At 37.2% G+C, this 22472-nt stretch overlaps 1 protein-coding gene across 1 annotated transcript in view; it reads left to right on the forward strand.

Annotated features, from left to right (window-relative positions):
* The first annotated feature begins 528 nt into the window (after positions 1–528).
* Positions 529–22472, forward strand: part of CLDN16 (claudin 16) — a 22840-nt gene continuing 896 nt past the window's right edge. Inside the window, exons 1-5 of the mRNA XM_005880766.2 lie at positions 529–846; positions 882–1033; positions 15845–15947; positions 18991–19155; positions 22195–22386. Of these exons, the coding sequence (XP_005880828.1) occupies positions 705–846; positions 882–1033; positions 15845–15947; positions 18991–19155; positions 22195–22386 (754 nt within the window). The 5' untranslated portion in view covers positions 529–704. The remainder of the gene's footprint in view (positions 847–881; positions 1034–15844; positions 15948–18990; positions 19156–22194; positions 22387–22472) is intronic.

A 22472-nucleotide genomic window follows, 5' to 3' on the forward strand; every position in this document is an offset into this window, starting at 1 on the left:
TATAGAGAATTCTTGGTCATAATATTAATATTATTCAGCTATTTTTTTCAAAACTATTTCTAAATGATTTAGAGTCACAATGTCATTAATTTTCACAAACATCTTAGAAGAAAGTATTAACACTCCCATTTTATAGAAACTGCAACCTAAGTGCCCTCACCCTATAAGGTTCAGAGCAAGGATTTCCACCCAGAGCTGCCTGGATAAAAATGCACTCCCTTTCCCACTCTATGATACCAAAAGGTTAGGAAAGGTTAGGAACGGTGGCTCTACCTGGGGCCCAGATGCTGAAAACCCTTCATGGGGCTGTTCTGTCCAATACTTTGGAATGCAAACTCCCTTGAGCAAGCACTTGTTTGGCATAGTTTCACCCGTGGCCTGTCTGTCTAAGGTAGTCGGCGAATATTAAAATAGTCCTATAATAAAATAGCACTCAGTCAACCGTGTAGCCTCCTTAGGGAGGGGGAGGAGAATAGCTCACTTTCCCTGGAGGGCCTGAGAAAGATCAGTTTACAGGCGTCAGCATGGGGTATGACCCTTCTTCCTTCTCTCCATCTTGGTGCTGAAAATACCTTGGTAACCATCAACCATCATCTCACGGTCTGGGCGAAAAACATAACCAGGGCTCCTTTGCTCCTGCACACAGAACATACCCGGCCCTTTCACTGACCTGGCTTCTGATTGGAGGCTGGTTGTTTCGGATAATGACCTCCAGGACCCCTCTGTGGGTTACAGCCTGTTTCTTTAACTCTTACTGCAACTCAAGACGCCTGCAGTGGGGTGTGAGAAAGAGGAAGAGACCAGTATTTTTACACCCCCAGGTACCGGGAGCACGGGAGATTGACAGCATTCCAGCTACCTGAGTAGTCAAGGGCTGGCAGCTTCCCATGCATCCCTTCCAGTCCGGCTGCTCGCTAAGATGAGGGATCTTCTTCAGTACGTGGCCTGCTTCTTTGCCCTGTTCTCTACTGGGTTCTTGGTTGTAGCCACCTGGACAGACTGTTGGATGGTGAATGCCGATGATTCCCTGGAGGTAAGAAGTCAGCAACTTCTTTTTCTCACCCAAGCCCTTCCACATTTTCTCAAAGTCTCACTGCCTCACTGTGTTCACTGGGATTAATGATAATTGCCAACACAGACTGATCAACTCTTTATTTACTACTTACTGAGTCTTCACATTTCAACTCATTGAATCCTTGCAGCTAATCTATGATGTAAGTATTGTTGTATTCAATTTTACAGATGAAGTAACTGAATAATTTCTTTTTTATAAGGATAAATTTATAAAAGGGTAATAATATAACCTCTGTCACTCAGCCCTCCAGAAATTCACCTCTTCCATTGCTGTATATACCAATTTAAATAACATTCCAGTAACACCTTTCTTTCTTTTTCTCCTTTTTATTGAATTTATTAGAGTGACACTGGTTAACTAAATTATACAGCTTTCAGGTGTACAATTCTACAATACATCATCTGTATACTGTATTGCATGTTCACCACCCCCAGTCAAGTATCCTTCCTTTACCTTTTATCCCCCCTATACCTTTCTTTACCTCCTTCCATCCTCCTCTCCTTGGCAATCCCCACACTGTTGTTGGTGTCCATGACTTTTTCTTGTCTTTTCTCAATCCCTCCACCCCTAACTACCCCCCAACAGTTTCTTAAACATAAATTTGCTAATCTTAATGACAGCATTAAGAGTAGCATGATAGACTTTCTTAAAGAATGGTAGTCTAAGAAATTGAGTAATAAAACTCAAGACATATAAAATCTATTCAATCGGTATGCTATAGAAAAATGTTATTTTAAGGAGTTTGCAAGTAGGAGAAAACATTCTGTGGGAAAGCACATCTTCCAGTGTGTCCCAAGGTACAGGGAGTAGATATAGATTTAAGAAACCCTCTCTTAAAAATGAGTTGCTCTCTGGAACTAACTGTTATGCAAGAATGAGTGAGTAGTTGACATTTGAAGATTTTATCTTTCTCACTAAAGAAGCTCAGAAAGAAGTAATTTTGGAGTTTAAAAGCATTTCCTATGGCTATTGGAATGTGAGAGAGATAGAACTGAGTAAATATCAAAATCAGCTACTATTCATTAGTAAGGTTTCAAAAAGTGTAGGTAAGAAAAATAAACAACATATCAGGACCTGCAATAAAGACTATATAGCAACCCAATATGTTCTTGCATGTACATCTGAAGGGAACAATTTAATAAATGCTATAATGTCACCTCTATGAAGTTTAGGAAAGATACCTGAGGGCAATGGTATCTTTTCCCCCTAATTTTATTTATCCCACTCTCAAATGGAAGTTAGAAATGAAGGGTAATAATCTTTCTATTTTGCTGTGTATTATTTCTGCCATTTATTTTTTTTTCTTGCTTTTAATTTTTCTTGGACTTCTACATGGCATTTCAGAACCAATGGAGTTATAAAAACTTCTTTAGTGCTAAAAGTTATATTTTTGAAAAATTTAATAGAACTACTGTAAAGGATGTCCACTATACCTGGTGCATTTTATCTGGTCATGCATATAAGCAGTGAATGAAGACAATGCCCTTTGAACAATGCTCAGGGAAAATGCAGATAAAAACGTCTGCGGCCATTAGCTTACCAGAATTTGGACTGTCAGGAGTAGGTGAATAACAGAGAACTATATTGGACTTGAGCAGACTTAAAGTTATGTTTTTAAAAATATACAACATTTCATCTAAAAGCATTGTTAAAATATTTTCTAAAACAATTTGAAAATCCGTCTGCTTAAGCTAATGGAACTGCTAACTTCACTTGATAAGAAATGGGAGTTTTGAAAGGGTCAAGCCTTGCTGGGAGAGATTGGGAGTCCTGGCACTTAAAGTGCCTTCTTGCTTTTATTTCACTACATCCAACCAATTCGCCATCTGCTCTGGGCAAGAACACTTCTAGCTAAAATGAATGGAATGAGCAGTCTAGGTTATTCACCTCGAGTAAATCCTTGCTAACCTTGGGAAAGCTCTAGTGAGTATTTCTTAGCTTCTTCCTCATTTCCAATACTTGAAATATATTGCTATAAATATTCCCAAGAAGCCTCCACATTTAAAGAAAGAATCTATAACAGATGAGGCTCCTTCTCTTCCAACAATCTCTTTATTTGCCAGTTTTTTAAAGGGACATGAATCTCTCTTAATAATTGCTCCTTTTATGGGCCAACATATGAAATCATACTATTATCCATAAATTTGAAGGTTGTGACACTCACTGACTCAATTATGCTGCTCGTCTTGCTTCCTTCCTCATATATATGTATTACCATTAGTCCATATTAACAACTCACTTTAAACAACTGTTGAACAAAAGTTGGCACCGCAAAAGTGCTTTAAAAAAAAAGCATGCTCATAGAAATTTTTAAAAAAGGAGTGTTATGAATTTCTAGCGTTGTTAATCTTTTAGGATGATATAGGCTTCAGGGTTGGAAAATGGTTTCCATAGCTCAATTCAACATTAAAAAACCATGACATATATTCCATATAAAAGGTACTATGCTAATATCTACTAGGGGAGATAAGGATAAAGCAAGAATGAGTCAGCCTGACAGGAGTGTACATTTAGTGAGGAAAAAATATGCACATGAGTCTATACTGAAAGGCATAAGCCAATTCATATTGGAGAAAGAAATTAACAAAATGCCAGTGGCGCAGAGAAGATGGAGTGATTATTTCCTGTCACTGGTGCAGGCCTTGGGGAGGAAAAGCATCTGCATAAAGCTTCAAAAAGATACAAAGGATTTCAAAAGGTGAAATGGCAGCGGAGGCCTTCCAGACAAGAAGACACATGACAAGTGAAGCATGAGCAGAAACTCAGGGCTCATTAGAGGATCAAGATTAGTAACAGGGAGCACAAGCAGAAAGAATCTCAGAATATCACACAGAGTCCTTTCGCCTCACTTCTACCTGCCTTGAAGAGTGAAGTTCTTTGCATTAAGTAAAACATCAGGAAAAAGAAATAGCACACAGAGGCATAGCCCCGAATCGAGGACCAACCACCCTAAGCTACTATACTGCTCCTGTCGTTATTGACTCATTTGTCTCTGGGAAGATAGTTGTGATGAAGAGAACTTGGATTTTGAGATTATTCTGGTCTGTGCTTGTATCTTATTTGTTTTCTACTGATTGAGCAAGCCACACCTCCTTTCTTTGGCTCAATCATAAGATGAAGTTGAACTCAGTCATTTTAAGGGCCTTTTCAGTCTTCACTTTCTTTAACACCAGGACTCCTTGGTTATGACCATGTCTGCAATCCCAGAGAGATGGCCAGTCACCCAATGTCTGATGGCATTTAGAGCCTCCCTAGAAATTTCCACAAGTAGTTTAGAGTGAATATTCTCCATTTTTCTGTAACTTCATAGGCTCTTCTTTTCTTTCTCCTACTCACTCTCCCTTCTTTCCTTTTTTCTTTCTCCCTTCCTTCTTCCTTTCTTCCTTCCCTCTTTTTCTTCTTCTTCCCTCTATCACCCCTCCTCCTTTTCTTAAAGTCCCTTATGTATGCTCTTCCTCTACATTTTTTTCTTTTTCTCCCCCTTTCTCCTTTATTGCTTTATTTCTCCCTTCCTTTCTCCATTTGTTTCTATCTTCCTGCATTTCACAAATATTCTTTGACACCTACTATCTACCTGGTACTGTGGGTACAAGATTATGAAGTAGAATGAGACCTGGATGTTCCTTAAATTGCTCCCAGCATATTGTGGAAAATAGTGAATTGATAGTTATAGTATATTCTTGCAAATAACTCTGAGTGGCTAGCTCACTCAATTATGGATAACCGATGAAGTCTACCTAGAAGAAGAAATATCTGAACTAAGGATTTGAAGGATAGGTGAGTGAAGAAGAAGTCGAGTGTCCCAAGCACAGGAAATTGTATGGGCAGAGATCCAGGTATGAGAGCACTGTATTTTTGTGGCTTTGTATATATTTCAGCATGATTAGAGTTTCCAATGTATTTAAGAGAATATAGGGATTAGATCTCAATGACTTTGAGATCATGTAAAATATAGATGGCATACCATAGACAAGCATGTTTCAATGTAAACAAACATATTCATGTATTTTAGAAAGATCAATCATTCTGGCCGCTTGTGGAGAATGCTGGGAAGCAGTGAAATGAAGTATCGGGAGAGAAATTAGGAGACTTTTGCCTCAGAACAGGAGGGAACCAACCGTGGTCTGAGTTAGGATGGCAGCAAAGGATACATGTGAAGATATGGGAAATTCTAAAGAATTCAAATTGATAGAATTTGTAATTGATTGCATGTAGAGAAAGAAGGCTGATGAAGAGGGAGAAGTCAAGGTGGAAATCCTTTACTGTTTGGGGGCAGTTGGAGGACTGGTGGAGTCACTCACCTAGAGCTTAAATGGAGGACAATTAGTCTCTATGCAGAAGTCACCGAGCAGCAATGTCCCTGAATCACCCCACTATTTTATCTTGTTGATATTCTTACACAGCACCTCAAGATGGGATAATATGATGCTGTATAGTGGGGAGGCCTACGGGTTGGACTTTATGTTAGAGGGACCTGAGATTAAATCCCATCTTGCCAGGTAGTAGCTGTGTGAATTTTGACAGGTGTCTAAGCTGCTATAAATTACATTTCCTCTTCTGCACAGGGAGACTAAAATACGAACATTATAAGTGTCTTGTGTGGATTAAATGAGCTTGTGTACCACAGTACCAGGCAGATACAAGTCAGTCAATAACCGTTAGATATATTACTGTCTATTTGCAGTTTTTATCGGTTTGTTTTTGTTCTGGAGGAGGAGATGACATTTTATATAATGTTCACTTAAAGGTGAAATATGACATTTAAGTTCTATTCCTATTTTTGCTATTGATTTTCTTGGAGAAGTTTTGTTTACTTCTCTGGGCTGTGGTTTGCCCATTTTTATACTTATGATTTTTTTTTTTTTTGTCTAACTAGGGGAATAGGCAGACAAGAAAGACAAAATAGCATAAGTTATCTATTAAATATATTTCTAAAAGAAAATAAATTATGGATATTGTAATTATTCATTATCCACACTGAAATAGAAAAGTAGTTTCTTCACAAGATTACTGGTCTCAACTACCAGAGGGAAAAATGTTTTCACAAGATTATTACATTTTCAGTTAATCTTTTGTTAATTATTGACCGAGAACCTGCTATACACCAAGCACTGTTATAATTAAAATTTGATTACCTCAAATGAATGTTTCCTACATTTGGATTTATTTTAGCTCCATCACCAGGTTCTCCCCTGGGATTTATATTTTTTCGGACATAAAGTAAATATTTAAAAAAATCTATCTAGCGTGTACTCTGATTATTTATATACTAATTTTACTTTCCAACTGATTTCAAACTCCTTCATTGGCTACAAAAATTCTTTCATCGATCTCATGATCTTCTATGGCACCTAACAGGGACTTCCAAATAATAGAAACTCCTGATTTATTTGCTAACATGAATTGATTGGGTAACTATTAAGATACTTGCCATGCCTATTAAAAGGATAAATAAATGAACGTGAATGAAATACAATATGAAGTGATCTTTGGAAACTCATATTGAGCCCTAAATGAGAAGTATCTCTGTAGGGAGACCAACACTATTTTTAGGCAAATCTTTTATCTTGGTACAACTTCCATTTTCTCAAGATATGGATTTTGTTTCTCTTTTTAATAAGATAAGCAAAGATCTAATCCCCTGGGATGCATAATACAGTTGATGAAGAGTATATTCTGGTCTATAGCTTTTCTGCCTGGTATTTCAAAGAGAGAAAGAAATGAAGAAGAGAAGCAAGAAGTAATGATTTAAGTTGAATAGATGATAATAAAATTAGTATTTTATTAAAATACTGAATCAGTAATTTAATGATAATACTAATTTTATTATCATTTATTCAATATAAATTATGATCTGTCATTGGGCAGAAATCATTGCAGAGTTGTGATACCATACTTTCATATGCATGCTAAAATTATTAAATGTGTGACTTAAATTGAACAATAAATGCTAACATTGAAATATTTAGATAGTTCAGATATGTAAATTAGGTAATTTAACTGTGAAGACAACAAGAATTATATTTTACGTACTATGTTTGTATTATCCTGTTTTTACTATTTATACTTTTAGCCAGTGCTCCACTAATAAGCAATCAGAGATAAACCAAATGTATTTTAGCAAATAAACTCATGGTACATAAATGGAGTAGAAAGGAAAGGTGGTGTCCATTATGCTTATTTTAATCTTGCTTCCTCATCCTTATAAATATTTGTCTTGAGTTCTTTTTGACCCTGAGAGAGTAAGAAAGATAAAAGTAAATGTTAAAATATAAAGTTTAGAATCCTATGATAAAAATTCAAATGTATTTTATGTTAAAATTGAAAATGTTTCAAGTTTTAGAAGTAAAACATGTTGTTTAGTATTATTCAAACTTACTTGGTCAACACACAATGTAATATATAGCTGATGTATTGTAGGATTGTACACTTAAAACCTATGTAATTTTATTAGCTAATGTTACCCAATTAATTTTATTTAAAAATTAAAATAAAATGAAAACATTTACATATTGATAAATATAATTAGGTAAATATTGGAAACAGGTATGTTGAATCTTCAATGTAAAGTATGTTAGTATAAGGATAGTAAATTGCTGTTAAGACTATTATTTCCTACAATATGTGTATGCAATGTGGTTTTAAAAATACATTTACATTTAACTTTTTATTTATCCATTCTTATGTACATTTACACACAAATCAAAGTACATATGCATTTATATTAATGAATATTGACAAAGAAAAATTATATTTGATAATGGTTAACCAAAAATAAATATTTACTAAGCTTACTGTGTATAAATCTCCTATGTAACTGAATGAGAAATAAATGCCAATTAATTAAAGTATTTTTAAGTTTCTCTAATACTACATATAAAATATGTGGAGGCAAGACAAACACACTCAAAATTACACTGAATAAGACAAGGCAGGCAAAATTGTGTTGGGCTGCTTGTATTTCAAAAGTAATAAGAAAGAGAAATTGGCAAAGATTAGGGGAGAGAGACCTTGATAGAAAACTGGTAAAGAGATCAGAATAAGAAACTCCGGGATTAAGGAACTAATTTATGCTACTAGAAACTTAATTGGGCAGAGTCATCTTCGATATGGTTTCCTAAAGCTTTTTCTGAGTGGTATCCTGTTCATGCTGAGTATCGTGGTAAATACTTTTTTTAGCCAGTTGAGCAGATGAGATCCAGGCTGACACCAAATCTGTATAAACTCTCTGGTGTAAATAATAGTTGGCTCTTGGATTCAGGTGTCCTAGTCTATTCAGTTAAGTTGAAAGCACATAGTAAGCATCAGTCCATACAGTGTATCGGTAACCATTATTTATGCCAAAGATCAAATGAGAGTTATTGTGTGTGTAGAAGATAGATTCACTAATCCCCCACCAATAAATATTTATTGAGCATCTATTATGTAACCAGGGAGGAGGGTCTGTCAGCTCCTTTGAGGAAGGTATCATACCTGTCTTGGTCATTGCTGTATCCATAGCATTTAGTTAGCCTATTGACTGAAACATGACAGACATTCAGTGAATATAATGTGAAAGATGACAATGACAGATGTACATAAATGCACATATAAAAGATAATTTAATATTGTAAGTGCTAGAGAACAATATGGACAGTTACTCTTATCTGGGAAGAGATTAATTCTAGTTCAGAGCCTGGGAGAAACGACATCTTGGAAGTAGGATTTGAATAATACGTAGAAATTTGTCAGGTTGAGTTCAAGGGAAGTTATTCTCATTGTTATATACTATCAAGGGAAAATTCAAATGCCTACAGAAGCAAGGAAGCCAACATTCAAACTGGTAGGAATAGTGTAGACCCTGTGAACACAAATGCCACCTAAATGGAGCAGCTACTTACCTCATGGTAATTGTTGCTACATTGAACCAGGGAGTTCAGGTGGCTAGACTGACCAAGTTTCCAAGGGAAGCCAGAAATATGGACTGTTCTGTAAAATCTCTATGTTTCACTATTGGCAACTAATTAATATTAAGAGATTTCTGCTGGCCTTGTGCTTGTGTACTTTTATTGTTGTACCTTGGATAAACTTCTCATAATTTAGGAGATAATACCTTCTCTAACTTCAGGATCAATAGCTATTTATTGAAATAATATACAAATTCCTCTAGTATGGGTTTGTATATTATTTATTAACATATAAATCACTTATTAAAAGAAAAAAAGCTTAAATTATGGATCCCCTATTTTGGACAACCCTGTGAGATTAAAATTATTAGTTAACATTTTGCATTTTTGTCCTTAAAGAAAGGTTAAGCATATATTCTAAGCATTGGTTGGCTTTTTAAGAACCTTGTCTTAAAACTTTTAAGAACTTAGATCTGCTTGCCTTTTAGAAAATTCTTAATAAGCCATTGTACAATACAGAGATAAGTGAACAATATACATTGTAGACAATGAAGGATTTCTTAAATATGCCAAATAACATAAAATCTTTTAACCTTGTCTTTTATGCACAAAGGCACCTTTAAGAGTGTCTCCAGTAAGTGCTATATTAACACAGAAGTTTAGTTAATTACAGCCACTATTCTCACATACCTTAACTGAGTGTGAATACCAAGCAATCTAATAGTGTGCCCCTGAGCATTAATACCTAATGAAATTGGATTCCTTGTTTCCTCTAATGAGCTCATTGCTTTTCTAAATATGGTCATTGCAGGTAAATGATCAATAGCCTTGAAAAATGACACCACTACTGGATTATGTTGGCATGAAAGAAATATTCCTTATGTAAAAATAAGTATTCTCACATATATGTATATCTCAGGAGACTTTCTAAATAATGTCATGTATAACAAGAATAGCCATAGTAGATTGGATGGATTCTTTTAGTGGCTGAGTTAGAAGAAAATTGTAGACAGTCACTCTTTGATTATAAAGAAGTGACTTCAAATCCACATAACCTAGCTTAATTTGAAATAAATTGGATCCCGTGTGTGTGTTTCTGTTAATCGAAAGACTGACAGGCAGTAGGCTACAAGAAAGTCTGTTTTCTGTTATGGTATGTACTAGAGGCCTGGTGCATGAAATTTGTGCACTGGGTGTGGGGCGGGATCCTCAGCCCGGCCTGTGCCCTCTCGCAGTCCGGGACCCCTCAGGGGAGGTCTACCTTCCAGCTTAGGCCCCATCCCCCCGGGCCTAAGCCAGCACTCAGATATCCCTCTCACAGTCCAGGGCTCTCTTAGTGCGGGACCCCTCGCTCCTTACTGCCCACTTATAGCGGAGGCGGAGGGGCTCCCACCACTGCTGCTCTGCTCGCCAGCCATGAGCCTGGCTTCTGGCTGAGCAGCGGGGGGGAGAGCCGCTCAACCAGAAGCTGGCTTGCTGCTCCTTAGCACTGGCACCACCTCCCACCCACTGGTTGGGGGGGGCCAATTGGGGCCAGGCAGGCTGGGGGTGGGGCCATGGGAGGTTGAGACATTGTGGTCTCACCTCGTCCCGCCTCTGTGGAGGATCCAGGACCATGCCGCCCCCTCTCCCGCTGCCTCTGCAGAAGTGGGGATGCCAAGACCAGACCTGCGCCACTGCCTCTCCTGCTGCCTGTGAGGAAGGAGAGGTGCAGGGACTGCCATTGATGGCCTGGAGGCACACGCTCACTAGTCCCATCCCCTGCCACTGGTCGTTCAGGAAGGTCGTTCTTGCCTCAGCCCTTGCAGCCATGGCTTCATCTGGAAGCATGTCCAGAAGGACATCTGGAAGGACATTTGGCTGTCTGGTCTAATTAGCATATTAGCTCTTTATTATATAGGATAATAATTATAGCGTCTTTTTGTTATGGTATAATGGCTGAGTAAAAATAATATTTATTGTGTTTGTTTCCTAGGGTTGTCATAACAAATTACCACAAATCTGGTAGCTTAATGTTGATGTAAGAATGTCCAAACCTTCAGAGTATTTTATAAGAATTTATTTGAGCCAACCTGACAATTGCTGGGAAGCAATATCTGAAATGCTCCAGAGAATGACAGTTTGTGGTTTCTTTTGTACATTTGGAATTAAGGAGGGAACATAAAGATGACATGGAGGTGGGAGAAAGCAAGTCAGGGGTTAGATTACAGGATTGTTAACACAGTTATGTGTGTTCTCTTGAGGGTGGTTATACTTCTCAGAGCTCTGAAAAAGAGCTTTCCAAAGGTGTGTTTACCTGGATGCACTAAAACAATGGACAGTGCTTGCTGAAGGCAAAGATAAACCTTCTACTAAGGAAGTTATATGGCCCAGCCCGTGTGGCTCAGTGGTTGAACATTGAACTATGAACCAGGAGGTCACGGTTCAATTCCTAGTCAGGGCATATGCCCAGGTTGTGGGTTCAATCCCTGGTGGGAAGTGTGCAGAAGACAGCCAATCAATGATTCTCTCATCATTGATGTTTCTATATCTCTCTCCTTCTCCCTTCCTCTCTGAAGTCAATAAAATAATAATGATAATAATAGAAAAATAACCGAAAGGCAATTATTAAAAAAAAGTTATATGCCTGGGGTGTGACTACTCACCATAAGCTTCCCAACTGTGCATATATGATCAGATCACCCTGTGAGGTTACTTTCAGTCACTAGAATTGCTAGATTTATTTACAGAGCCCCCCGTTTTTGGTCCACATTCACGCAGATAAATTCATTATCTCACAGTTCTAGAGGCCAGCAATTTGAAATCGAGGTGTTGGCAGGGCTTCACTGTCCCTGGAGATTCTAGGGGAGAATATATTCCTTACCTCTCCCAGCTTCTAGTGGCTGTGGGCATTCCTCAACCTGTGTCCACATCACTTCCATCCCTGCCTCCGTGCTCACATTTCCTCCTTCTCTTCTATCTGTGTCTCTCCTCTGTCTCCTATGAGGACACACCACTAGATTTATGGCCTAGCCTGGTAATCTAAGACCATCTTTTTATTTCAAGATCCTAAACTTAATTACATGTGTAAATCTTTTTTTTTTTTTTCCAAATTCACAGGTTCTGGGGACTAGGATATGGACATATCTTTTTGGTGACCACCATTCAGCTCCTGACATCTACCTTTCTCTACTGTCATTATGGTTAGTCAGGAAAGCTGAACAAAGTCACTACTCAGGTTATTATGATGTTTAAGTTATTTATTAATATTATCATTTACTAAGAAATTGTGTATGTGTGTGTGTGTGTGCACTTTTTAATTCTTATAATCTTTTTAGCATTATCTCTTATATGCAGATAAAGAGATAGAGGCTGAAAAAAGGTAAGATTTTGCTCAAGATACAACATGACTAATAAATGTCAATTTATACTTAAAGTCTCTATGTTTTCAACTATAGCTTAAATTTACATGTTCACATGTTTTTTAGAAATTGATGTGTTAAATTTCACAAGATAGATTTTCTTCATTAAATTTTTGGTCTTTGTGATTCCTCATTTTCCTGAAATAATATTCCATAAATTTCAGAATATCACTTTCAGATTTTACCTTAAAAGAGCAAGCCAAAGTGAAGTTTTATAGAATACTGGCCTTTAGGATGAGAATAAATTTTGGGCTTACTGCTTCACCCAAATCTGTCTTTTAATTTCCATTAATAGAGTAGTTTAGCCCGAATGTATTTGGAATTTAAAAAAAGGGTGTTAAGCATACTCAATTCTTAAGGCCATATGCACAGCTTTGGTGTTTGAATCCTATCTTCTCCATTTAGTTTCCCGCATACAATGTGTTACCAACTAGAGGCCCAGTGAATGGAATTCGTGCATGGGAAAGGCGGGCCCTCAGCCCAGCCTGCACCCTTTCCAATCTGGGACCCCTTGGGGGATGTCTGACTGCTGGTTTATAGGGATCGGGCCTAAACCGGCAGTCGGATATCCCTCTCACAATCCAGTACTGCTGGCTCCTAACCACTTGCCTGCCTGCCTGTCTGATTGCCCCAAACCACATTGCCTGCTTGCCTGCTAGCCTTCTAACCCCCTAACTGCTCCCCTGTTGGCCTGATTGATGTCTAACTGCTCCCCTGCCAGCATGCTCGTCCGCAACTGCCTTCCCCTGCTGGCCCGATCGCCCCCAACTGTCTTCCCCTGTGGGGCTAAGGGGACTGGGGGACTCTGGCTGGATGAGACGGGGCTGAGGGGACTGGGGGACTCTGGCTGGATGAGACGGGGCTGAGGGGACTGGGGGACTCTGGATGGATGAGGCAGGGCTGAGGGGACTTGGTTCTGCCATCTTGTTGCTATAAGTGCCGCCATTTTGTGAGGGTGTGGCAGTCAATTAATATATTCCTGCTTTATTAGCTGTGGGCACTGCCATCTTGTGAGGGTGTGATGGGTGAGGCGGGGCTGAGGGGACTGGGGGACTCTGGATGGATGAGGCAGGGCTGAGGGGACTTGGTTCTGCCATCTTGTTGCTATAAGTGCCGCCATTTTGTGAGGGTGTGGCAGTCAATTAATATATTCCTGCTTTATTAGCTGTGGGCACTGCCATCTTGTGAGGGTGTGATGGTCAATTAGCATATTACCTCTTTATTATATAAGATACTTTCTTGAGGTTAATCACTTACCTTTCCTGTGCCTTATTTTCCTTATTTATAAAATAGACAATTATAATGATGTCTCATAGGGTCCTTTAAAGAATAAATGAAATAATAATATGCTTAAACAGCAACTGCCGTGTAGTACAAAATCAATATAGAAGTATTAATTATTGCCCTGGCCAGCTTGGCTCAGTGGGATAGAGCGTCGGCCTGTGGACTTAAGGGTCCCAGGTTTCTCTTTATTAGATAAGATACTTCCTTGAGGTTAATCACTAACCTTTCCTGTGCCTTCTTTTCCTTATTTAAAAAATAGACAATTATAATGATGTCTCATAGGGTCCTTTAAAGAATAAATGAAATAATAATATGCTTAAACAGCAACTGCCATGTAGTACAAAATCAATATAGAAGTATTAATTATTTTACCCAGTAATCCCACTTCTAGTAATATATCCCAAGAAATCAGAAACACCAATCAGAAAGAACACATGCACACTAGGTTCATATCAGCGTCAGTTACAATAGCGAAGATCTGGAACCAGCCCAAGAGCCCATCATAGATGATGGGATAAAAAAATGTGCTACTCATGGACACTGACAATATAGCACGGTGAAGGCCTGGGGGAGAGGGGATCAGGTTAGAGGGAGTCAATGGGGGGGGGCGGAGGGGCACATCTGTAATACTTTTAATAATAAATGTTGATTTTAAAAATCTGTGGTACATTTACACACTAGAATACTTATTGTCTGTCAAAAAGAAGGATCACATAGAAGCATCGAACAGACAGACCGTCAAACCTCAGAGGGAAGGCAGGGGAAGGTGGGAGGGGAGTAGGAGATCAACCAAAGGATTTGTATGCATTCATATAAGTATAACCAATGAGCACAGACAGGGACATGTGCTGGGGGGAGGGAGCGGCAGGGGGAGGTCAATGGGACTAAAAGGAGACATATGTAATACTTTAAACACTAAATAATTTAAATAAAAAAGAAGTATTAATTATTATCAGTTAGAAGTATTTCACATAGAAAGTGATCAAAGACATACTACCTTTGAAATTGTGGTGGAGTAGCCAGCAGCAGAGTTCGGTAGTTTTATTTGGCACACAGCATTGCTTTAAAGCAGAACACAGGCCAGAGAGTGTCCAAGCACAAATATTACCCGTTAGAATTTTCTTTTGTAAGTCAAAGTGTTTTGTGTTCCTTCCTTTCTTCTTCACACCAATTGTAATCCCTGTGCCTTTGTATTTCTCTCCTCACTCTGCTCTGTTACTTATTCTTTCTTTAAGGAAAAAATTAAGTTTTCATTTTCCAAGATAACCCTTGCTAAATCTTACCTATTTCAGATTGCTAAGGTAATTGAGTCAGTAATTGAGTCAACAGAAACAATCTTATTAGCTCTGTTTCATATGCATGAACTCTGTCAAGAATACTGGGAACTATTTTCCGTTGGCATGTTTACAAATCTAAGAAATCTATTGTGACTTACAATTTAGAGATAAAGTATGGGCAGGCTCAGAGCACTGGTAGCTTTTAGGTCTAAGTAGACCAAGAATTATCTGCACAGCATTTCTAACTAAGAGTGGTTTACGGCTGTCAGATTGTATAAAATTAATGCTAGTTTGTTTATATCCATATCATAGTGTAAGCAATTGTAGTCTGTCAGTGGAGCAGGGAGAAAGAAATGGTGAGGTCTTTATAGTTCACTTATTTGTGTTTTAATATATAGCTTTCTGTGCCAATTACTTTAAATTTATGAACCTCATTTATAATAACACTTTTCTTCATGGAACCCAGTGTTCATGATGAAGACAAATTAATGATCATTATTAATAGACTCAAATGTCAACAGTTATTATCTAAAGTTATATTGATTTTAGGTGAAGGGGTGAGTAAATGGCAGCACAGGAGAGTGAAATGAATTATCTCCATGATAAACTACGGATGATGGAACCACCATAGGCATCTGCATATGCTTAATTTTGATTTTTATCCAGCTGAGGCATGACTTATCCCTCCCACCCTTATTCAGAAAGTGAATTCACTTCATGGTGGGGAAAGCCTTTAATTCTTAGTGTTTAAGGAAAAATACTGTAAAATGCATTGTGTTTATTGTAAGTGAAATTCTGATCATGCTTGTAACCAATGTACTTTGCTATCAAACTCACAACAGCCGAGCTCTTCCTTTGATCAAGGGAAACTAAAGTGTGTCTGCATGAATTGTTTCACACCCTGTCTTCTCCCATGTCTAGGTGAGCACAAAATGCCGAGGCCTCTGGTGGGAGTGTGTCACAAATGCTTTTGATGGAATTCGCACCTGCGATGAGTACGATTCTATTCTGGCAGAACATCCCTGTACGTATACCTAAGACATTCCCCTCGCAGGGAGGGAATACCCAAGAAAATTGAACTTGGGTTTCTGTCATGTGGTTTTTTGTTCTACAGTACTGTATTAAGATTCTTTCCAGTTTTAAATATTTTGATTAGACATTTAGTTTATTTCTGAAATGTGAGTTGAAACATTTTAGAGTATTTTATCTTTTCCAATGTGTTTGTAAATTCTTTAGAGTAAAAATATTGTCTTATTCATTTCTGCTTTTCCCCCAAAGACCTGGCATAGTGCCTTATACACAGTAGGCTTATAGTAAACATTTTTGAAATTGAAACGGATTCTCCAGGATGCTTTGATTTTATGATTAGAATTGACAGGTTAGATGAAAAGTATTTCAGAGATATCTTTTAACTATGACTGTTCAAATAAGAAGTTTATAGCATTTCAATGGAAGATTTGCTATAAAAAGAGAATTGGAGATAGAAGGACAGAGACAGAAAGAGACAGATTAAAGCAAATTGGTTTTAGTTTTTTTCAAAGTAATTGACAGGTGATGGTACCACAGGGTAACTTCTTTTCTCAAGATAAATGAAAAGCAAATCTTGGAATGTGACTTCTCCCCGGAAAGCTATTCATCCAGGGCAAAGAACCTAAAAGGATTTCAGTGCTGTAAATATCTTCCCCTGGCATTTGGGATTTGAGTGCCTGGAACATTTTTAACATAATTCATAAAGACTTTATTTCATCTTTTTTTTTAAAAGACCTCTTAATTCTTTCCCACTTTCCCCTCTTTGCACTAACCTAGTTCTACCTACAAAGAAGCATGATTTGGTCAATAGGAATATAAATTCATGTGGTCACTAAGCTATTCCAGAAATATAGGGGTATGGATACAGCTGAGAAAAAAAATGAAATCTTTCAACATATTAAACACTTATGCAAGAGGAAAATAAAATCACTCATGAGCACACTGCACAAGAGAAAAATCACTTTATATTTTAATGTTCCTTTTGTATCTTTTGCTTACACTATCTCGCATTTTTCTTTTATTTAGTCTTACCAATCAGTTGCAAATAACATTGAAAAGATGCATTAATTTTCCTTAAAAATCTCTACCATATACTTAAAGACAATGGAGATGAAAATGTATTCTAGAAAATATTATAACTATTCCCTCTGTGTTAGGGTGTTACTTATAAGAGAGTAGGATTTTATTTTTAGTCTTTAATATCTTTTACACAACTATAGTCAACCAAAGATAACCTTTTCCATTATCCTGTAAACTGAAGTATGAAGACCCAGACAAATACTTTTTTTTCAAGGTTCCTGTTGATATAGTTCATTTGAACTCCCCCCCCCGCCACGAATTAGAATATATTTAATATTATTCTGGCAGCCAAATCTCACACAATCTTCAAAAGAAAGTTCCTGGCTAACCTGCATTAGCAACCTGCTTGCAGTGCTACTTTCTTGGAATTGGCCTAGCCATGAAGCATCCAGATGACCTCATAAACATGAGTCCTAGAGTTCTGCAGAGCATCTGGATAATGCTCTGGGTGGGATCGAGGGTCAAAGAAGGGAAGACCAGGACCCACAATGATTTCAGGGCACCCCATCCAGATGATGCTCCTGTTACTGGGTCGTCCCAGGTTCCAAAAAGGCTCGTAGAAAATTTCAGGGGAGGCACTCCAAAGTGTGGGGCCCCTTGGCTTGGGGTGTTGAACAGGAGTCCCACTTGTGCATATCATTTGAGGATCAGGAGTATCTGTTGAAATATAAAAACTAATATTACCTAATGAGTTACATATTATTTTCTCTCCTCAATTTTGAGAAAAGTCAGCCTTAGGTTTAGCCTAAATTTGAAATTTGAGCCTAGTTTTTAAAAAATGATGCTAAATTTTGAGACCTTAAAAATTCCATTCTAGAAATGAATATATACTCACATTTTAATAACACAATAATTGCTTATAATATATATACCTATTAATAATGTAGAAGCTGATTTTATGCATTGATTTTCTCTTACATAGATCATAAAAATATGTTTTTTGTTTTAAATAAGAAAAATTGACCTCATTTTTGCAAGCAACCTATAACTAAATAGGCCCTAAAGTTACCTCATCATTGGGAAAATTATTTATAATGCAAGGGAACCCCAAATCACTATGAATATAAAACCTAATTACTATATCACTAAAGGAATAAATTTTATTACTCCTCTCTATTAGTCAGCTAAATGACTAGTAGTTCTGACTTCGGGTAATTAACCCTCCACACATTGTAATGAAGTCTTCCTATTGTTAAATTAGCATAACCATCACTCATTCAGGAGGCTTTCCCAGTGGAAGATGCTTCCACTGCAGGAGGTGATTGCTACTCTTCCACTTCGACTTTCCTTATCTTCTCTTGCCTGTGCCTTCTACTGGTTATTCTCACTGGCTGTAGCTTTAAAATATGCTCAGTTGACAATGCAAATGAAAGGGTTAATATGATGTCTTGGCCATGAACGGATGAGGCTTGAAGGAATGTGAAAGAGAATATAATCTGTCTTTCAGAAATAGTCTATTACGATTCTCCCACCTGCTTAAAGTCGCAAGAGACATCTTAAAATTAATTTTGCTCCCCTATATCAAACTTTAACAAATTATTTTTAATTTTTTACAATAAAAGTTTAAACAAATATAGTGGTCATTTATTATTGAATATTCATTGAGTAACTTCTGCATAACAGATATTCTACTATGAATTCAGTGTTCAGTTATCATACTTGTCAACAGGATTCAGTCCAGAACAGGAAGCAAAAGAGAAACATATATTTAGTCCCCACTATATACCAGGCATTTTTATAGGAGGCAACAAGACTAAGTAATAATCAGTGCTTAAACAAATAATAATGTCAATAGTTTCATAATATTTTTGTTTTATGAAAAATGTAAAGTTACTCATTTCTAAACTCATGTAAATTTAAGTGTACCACTTTCAGGTTGCCTGTTTTTTATGCACTTCTGTGAGTTAGTATGTTTCCTTCCTCTGACTGTGCTGTAACCACCTGCCCCGATCTTGCAGTGAAGCTGGTGCTGACTCGGGCGTTGATGATTACTGCAGATATTCTAGCTGGGTTCGGATTTATTACCCTGCTCCTGGGTCTCCACTGCGTGAAATTCCTCCCTGATGAGCCATACATCAAAGTGCGCATCTGCTTTGTGGCTGGGACCACATTATTAATAGCAGGTACTGGTCTGGACTAGTGGTAGGGGTAGATATACGCATCTAAGATCCTTTTTTAAAATTTGTTATTATTGGCAGTATTACAGATGTCCCCCAATTTCCTATCATTAGTCCCCCAGCCCCTGCCCCACCCAAGGCCTTCACCACACTATTGTCTGTGTCAATGGTTATGCATATATGTATACAATTCTTTTGGTTAATCTCTTCCTGTATCTGCCCCCCCCCCCCCCCCCTCTGAGATATGTCAGCTTATTCCATGCATCCATGCCTCCTCTGGGCCTGTTTTGTTCACCAATTTATTATATTCATTAAATTCCACATATAAGTGAGATCATATGATATTTGTCTTTCTCTGATGGCTTATTTCACTCAGTATAATATTCTCCAGGTTGTCCATGCTGTTGCAAAGGGTAAAAAAATCCTTCTTTTTTCCAGCTGTATAGTATTCCATGGTGTAAATGCACCACAAATTTTTTATCCACTCATCTACTGATAGGCACTTGGGCTGTTTTCAGATATTAGCTATTGTAGGTGACATTGCTATGACTATAGGGGTGTATATATTCTTTCTGACTGGTGTTTCAGGGTTCTTGAGGTGCAGGAGAAGGGTGATGTTCTGAAGTGGTCATTTTAGGATCGTGTGTGACTTCCTTTTCTAAATTGAAGGAATAAAAGGCACATTCACCAGTCCTACTTTCTTTTGCTTTGGAATCAGATAATTAATCTTGTTTTGTTAAATGGCAGATCAAGATTTATCAAAGTCCTCAAACTATTTTTCAACCATCTAAGAAAGCTGTATAATGCTTTAATTTAAAAAATAATTTCTAATGTGATTATTCCTGAAGTTAAATTCTCAGTTAAGTCCAAAATTGAGCCTCCTTATGTCCACCCCCACCAATTCTTTTTAGCAATGAATTAAACTGAGCCAAGACCTAGGTTAAACTTTTCTCATGTGCCAACCCATTTGATCATAAACTAAACAATAAGCAGATAATATTATTCTCTTTACTTAAGAAGCAGATGAATAAATAGAGTTCTGAAGACTAATAAATCAAACATGACTAATAAACCATAAGTCAAGAAACACTTCACATGATGTTTATTAGTGAAACAGCACAATTAATATTTTACTCAGGTCTGTTGTCAACTTCAAAGCTTAGTCTTTCTCTACCACAACATGATGTCATCTTTGGATCTTGATGCAAGTTTGGAGGAAGCATCCTGTTGAAGAAACCAACAGAAATATCCTCCAGTGAGAAAACTGTCTTCTTTTATGCTAGAAGCAAAAAGTTAGCAAAGCAAATGTAAGTGAGAACCTGACCAGGCACTCTAGGCAGTGAATGGATAGAGAGTGTGCCCTCGCAGCCCCAGCTTCGTCCAGAAGGTCGTTTGGCTGTCCAATCTAATTAGCATATTACGGTTTTATTAGACCAGTTACTTAACCTGTCTTCATTTTCTGATCTGCAGAATAGGCTGAAGCCCCGGCAATAATATCTTCTTTGAATTGCTCTTGTGAAGATCCAATGTACGCAGAGCAAGCTCATAGCAGAGAGCCTAACCTATCTCCAACTCAAAACTGGGTTCTCCCTGATTTTTCCACGTGTAAACATTGAGTCAAGGCCCTGATGATCCTTAGATTGTATTACAAAGTTACAAGAATTTAGTTATTTTTCCTTTTTAAGACATGTATTCCCTATCCAGCCTAGTGATTCTATAAAGTTTTTGTATGTAACAATGTGTTTTATTTAACAAATTTAACATCATTTAATGGTATACATTTTGTTACAGAATACTTTTTGAGATATCACTAGATACTCCATTTTTTAAAAATAAAACAACAGAATGAGCTAAATTTAAAGAAAACCATGTCTATAGAGAAAACCCCAGTAGGAATGGCTGAAGAAAAAAAGGACTACATTTAAATTGCCAGACATGGCCAAAGACTTGGAACCATCATTCAGTATTAGTAGTTACATAGATTGTAAGTTATAACAAAAGGAATTTCCATTCTAAACCCGTTGGTTACAGTATTATAGAAAAGGCATGATAATGTATACCCTATTATCTAAAGATTATATGTTCACGATCTGGTTCTTCTTAAAAACTGTATTAAATAATTGGGAGAAGAATGCAATGAAATGTTGGTTTAAATAGATGTCACAAACTCCCTAGAAAAAAAAAACCGTGAAAAAACATTTTGGACACTACAAGTTTCAGAAATACCCTTTTCACATAGCCTTTTATCCTCTGGTCCCCCATTGTTTTTTGCATCTAGGCTCTGACATGCAATTTATTCCTTTAAAACAAGAGGACCTTAGTGGCATCACTTCAAGCCAGTCATTTGTGAGATAGACTAATTTAAAAGGAATACATTTTATTTATAAGGGATAAATTCTATTTACAAGGAATAAATTTTCTCTGTTTATTCTTATATGTGGGGGTGATAGGTAAGAATTTGTTTTAAATTGAAGACAATTTTTACTTCAGTTACTAGTTTTTAATGCCAACACACTAAAATGAATGACTTTAAAAACATTAATTTCCATATGAGTGTGTGTTATGTAGCTGACATGGCTTTAACCATGGGTCTGGATCGTGAAGAAGGGGAGCAATAGAATGTTCTTAAAGACATCTACTTTCAATTAAAATATTGATATAGAAAGAACATATGTTCTTCATTATTTGTCTTAAATTTTGTGTTCTTTCTCTTCTTCAGATTTTTCTTTTGTTTTAATAGTTTTCTTACTACAATACTAAAATAACATTGGAAAGAGAAAAATTAAAGAAAACCATAGTGACCATTTTAGATTTACAAAAACAGATGAGCACTGCATTCTTTTATTTTTGTATTTCTGAGATGTAATTTGGAAGAAATACAAGATAGGCAGCCACAGGAACACATAAAAGAGGTGACCACAATTTGAGTTGTTCATGAATCCACAGTATCATTTATTATTCTTTGCATGATGCCATCTGTTTTGAGAAGTAGAATTTAAATTTAGAAAAGACCTGCATTTTTTTTACATCTTCCCTTTCTTTTAGGTGCCCCAGGAATTATTGGTTCTGTGTGGTATGCTGTTGATGTTTATGTGGAACGTTCTACTCTGGTTTTGCACAATATATTTCTTGGCATCCAATATAAATTTGGTTGGTCCTGTTGGCTTGGAATGGCTGGGTCTCTGGGTTGCTTTTTGGCTGGGGGTATCCTCACATGCTGCTTATACATCTTCAAAGGTAAGAACAAAATAAACTAGCATACTTCCCTGCCTCCAGTATCATTTTCCCCAACCCAATGGAAACACATCTCACCAACTCAAAAT

This window comes from Myotis brandtii, unplaced genomic scaffold, assembly GCF_000412655.1.
Source record: "Myotis brandtii unplaced genomic scaffold, ASM41265v1 scaffold652, whole genome shotgun sequence".
In the NCBI taxonomy this organism is placed as follows: Eukaryota; Metazoa; Chordata; class Mammalia; order Chiroptera; family Vespertilionidae; genus Myotis; species Myotis brandtii.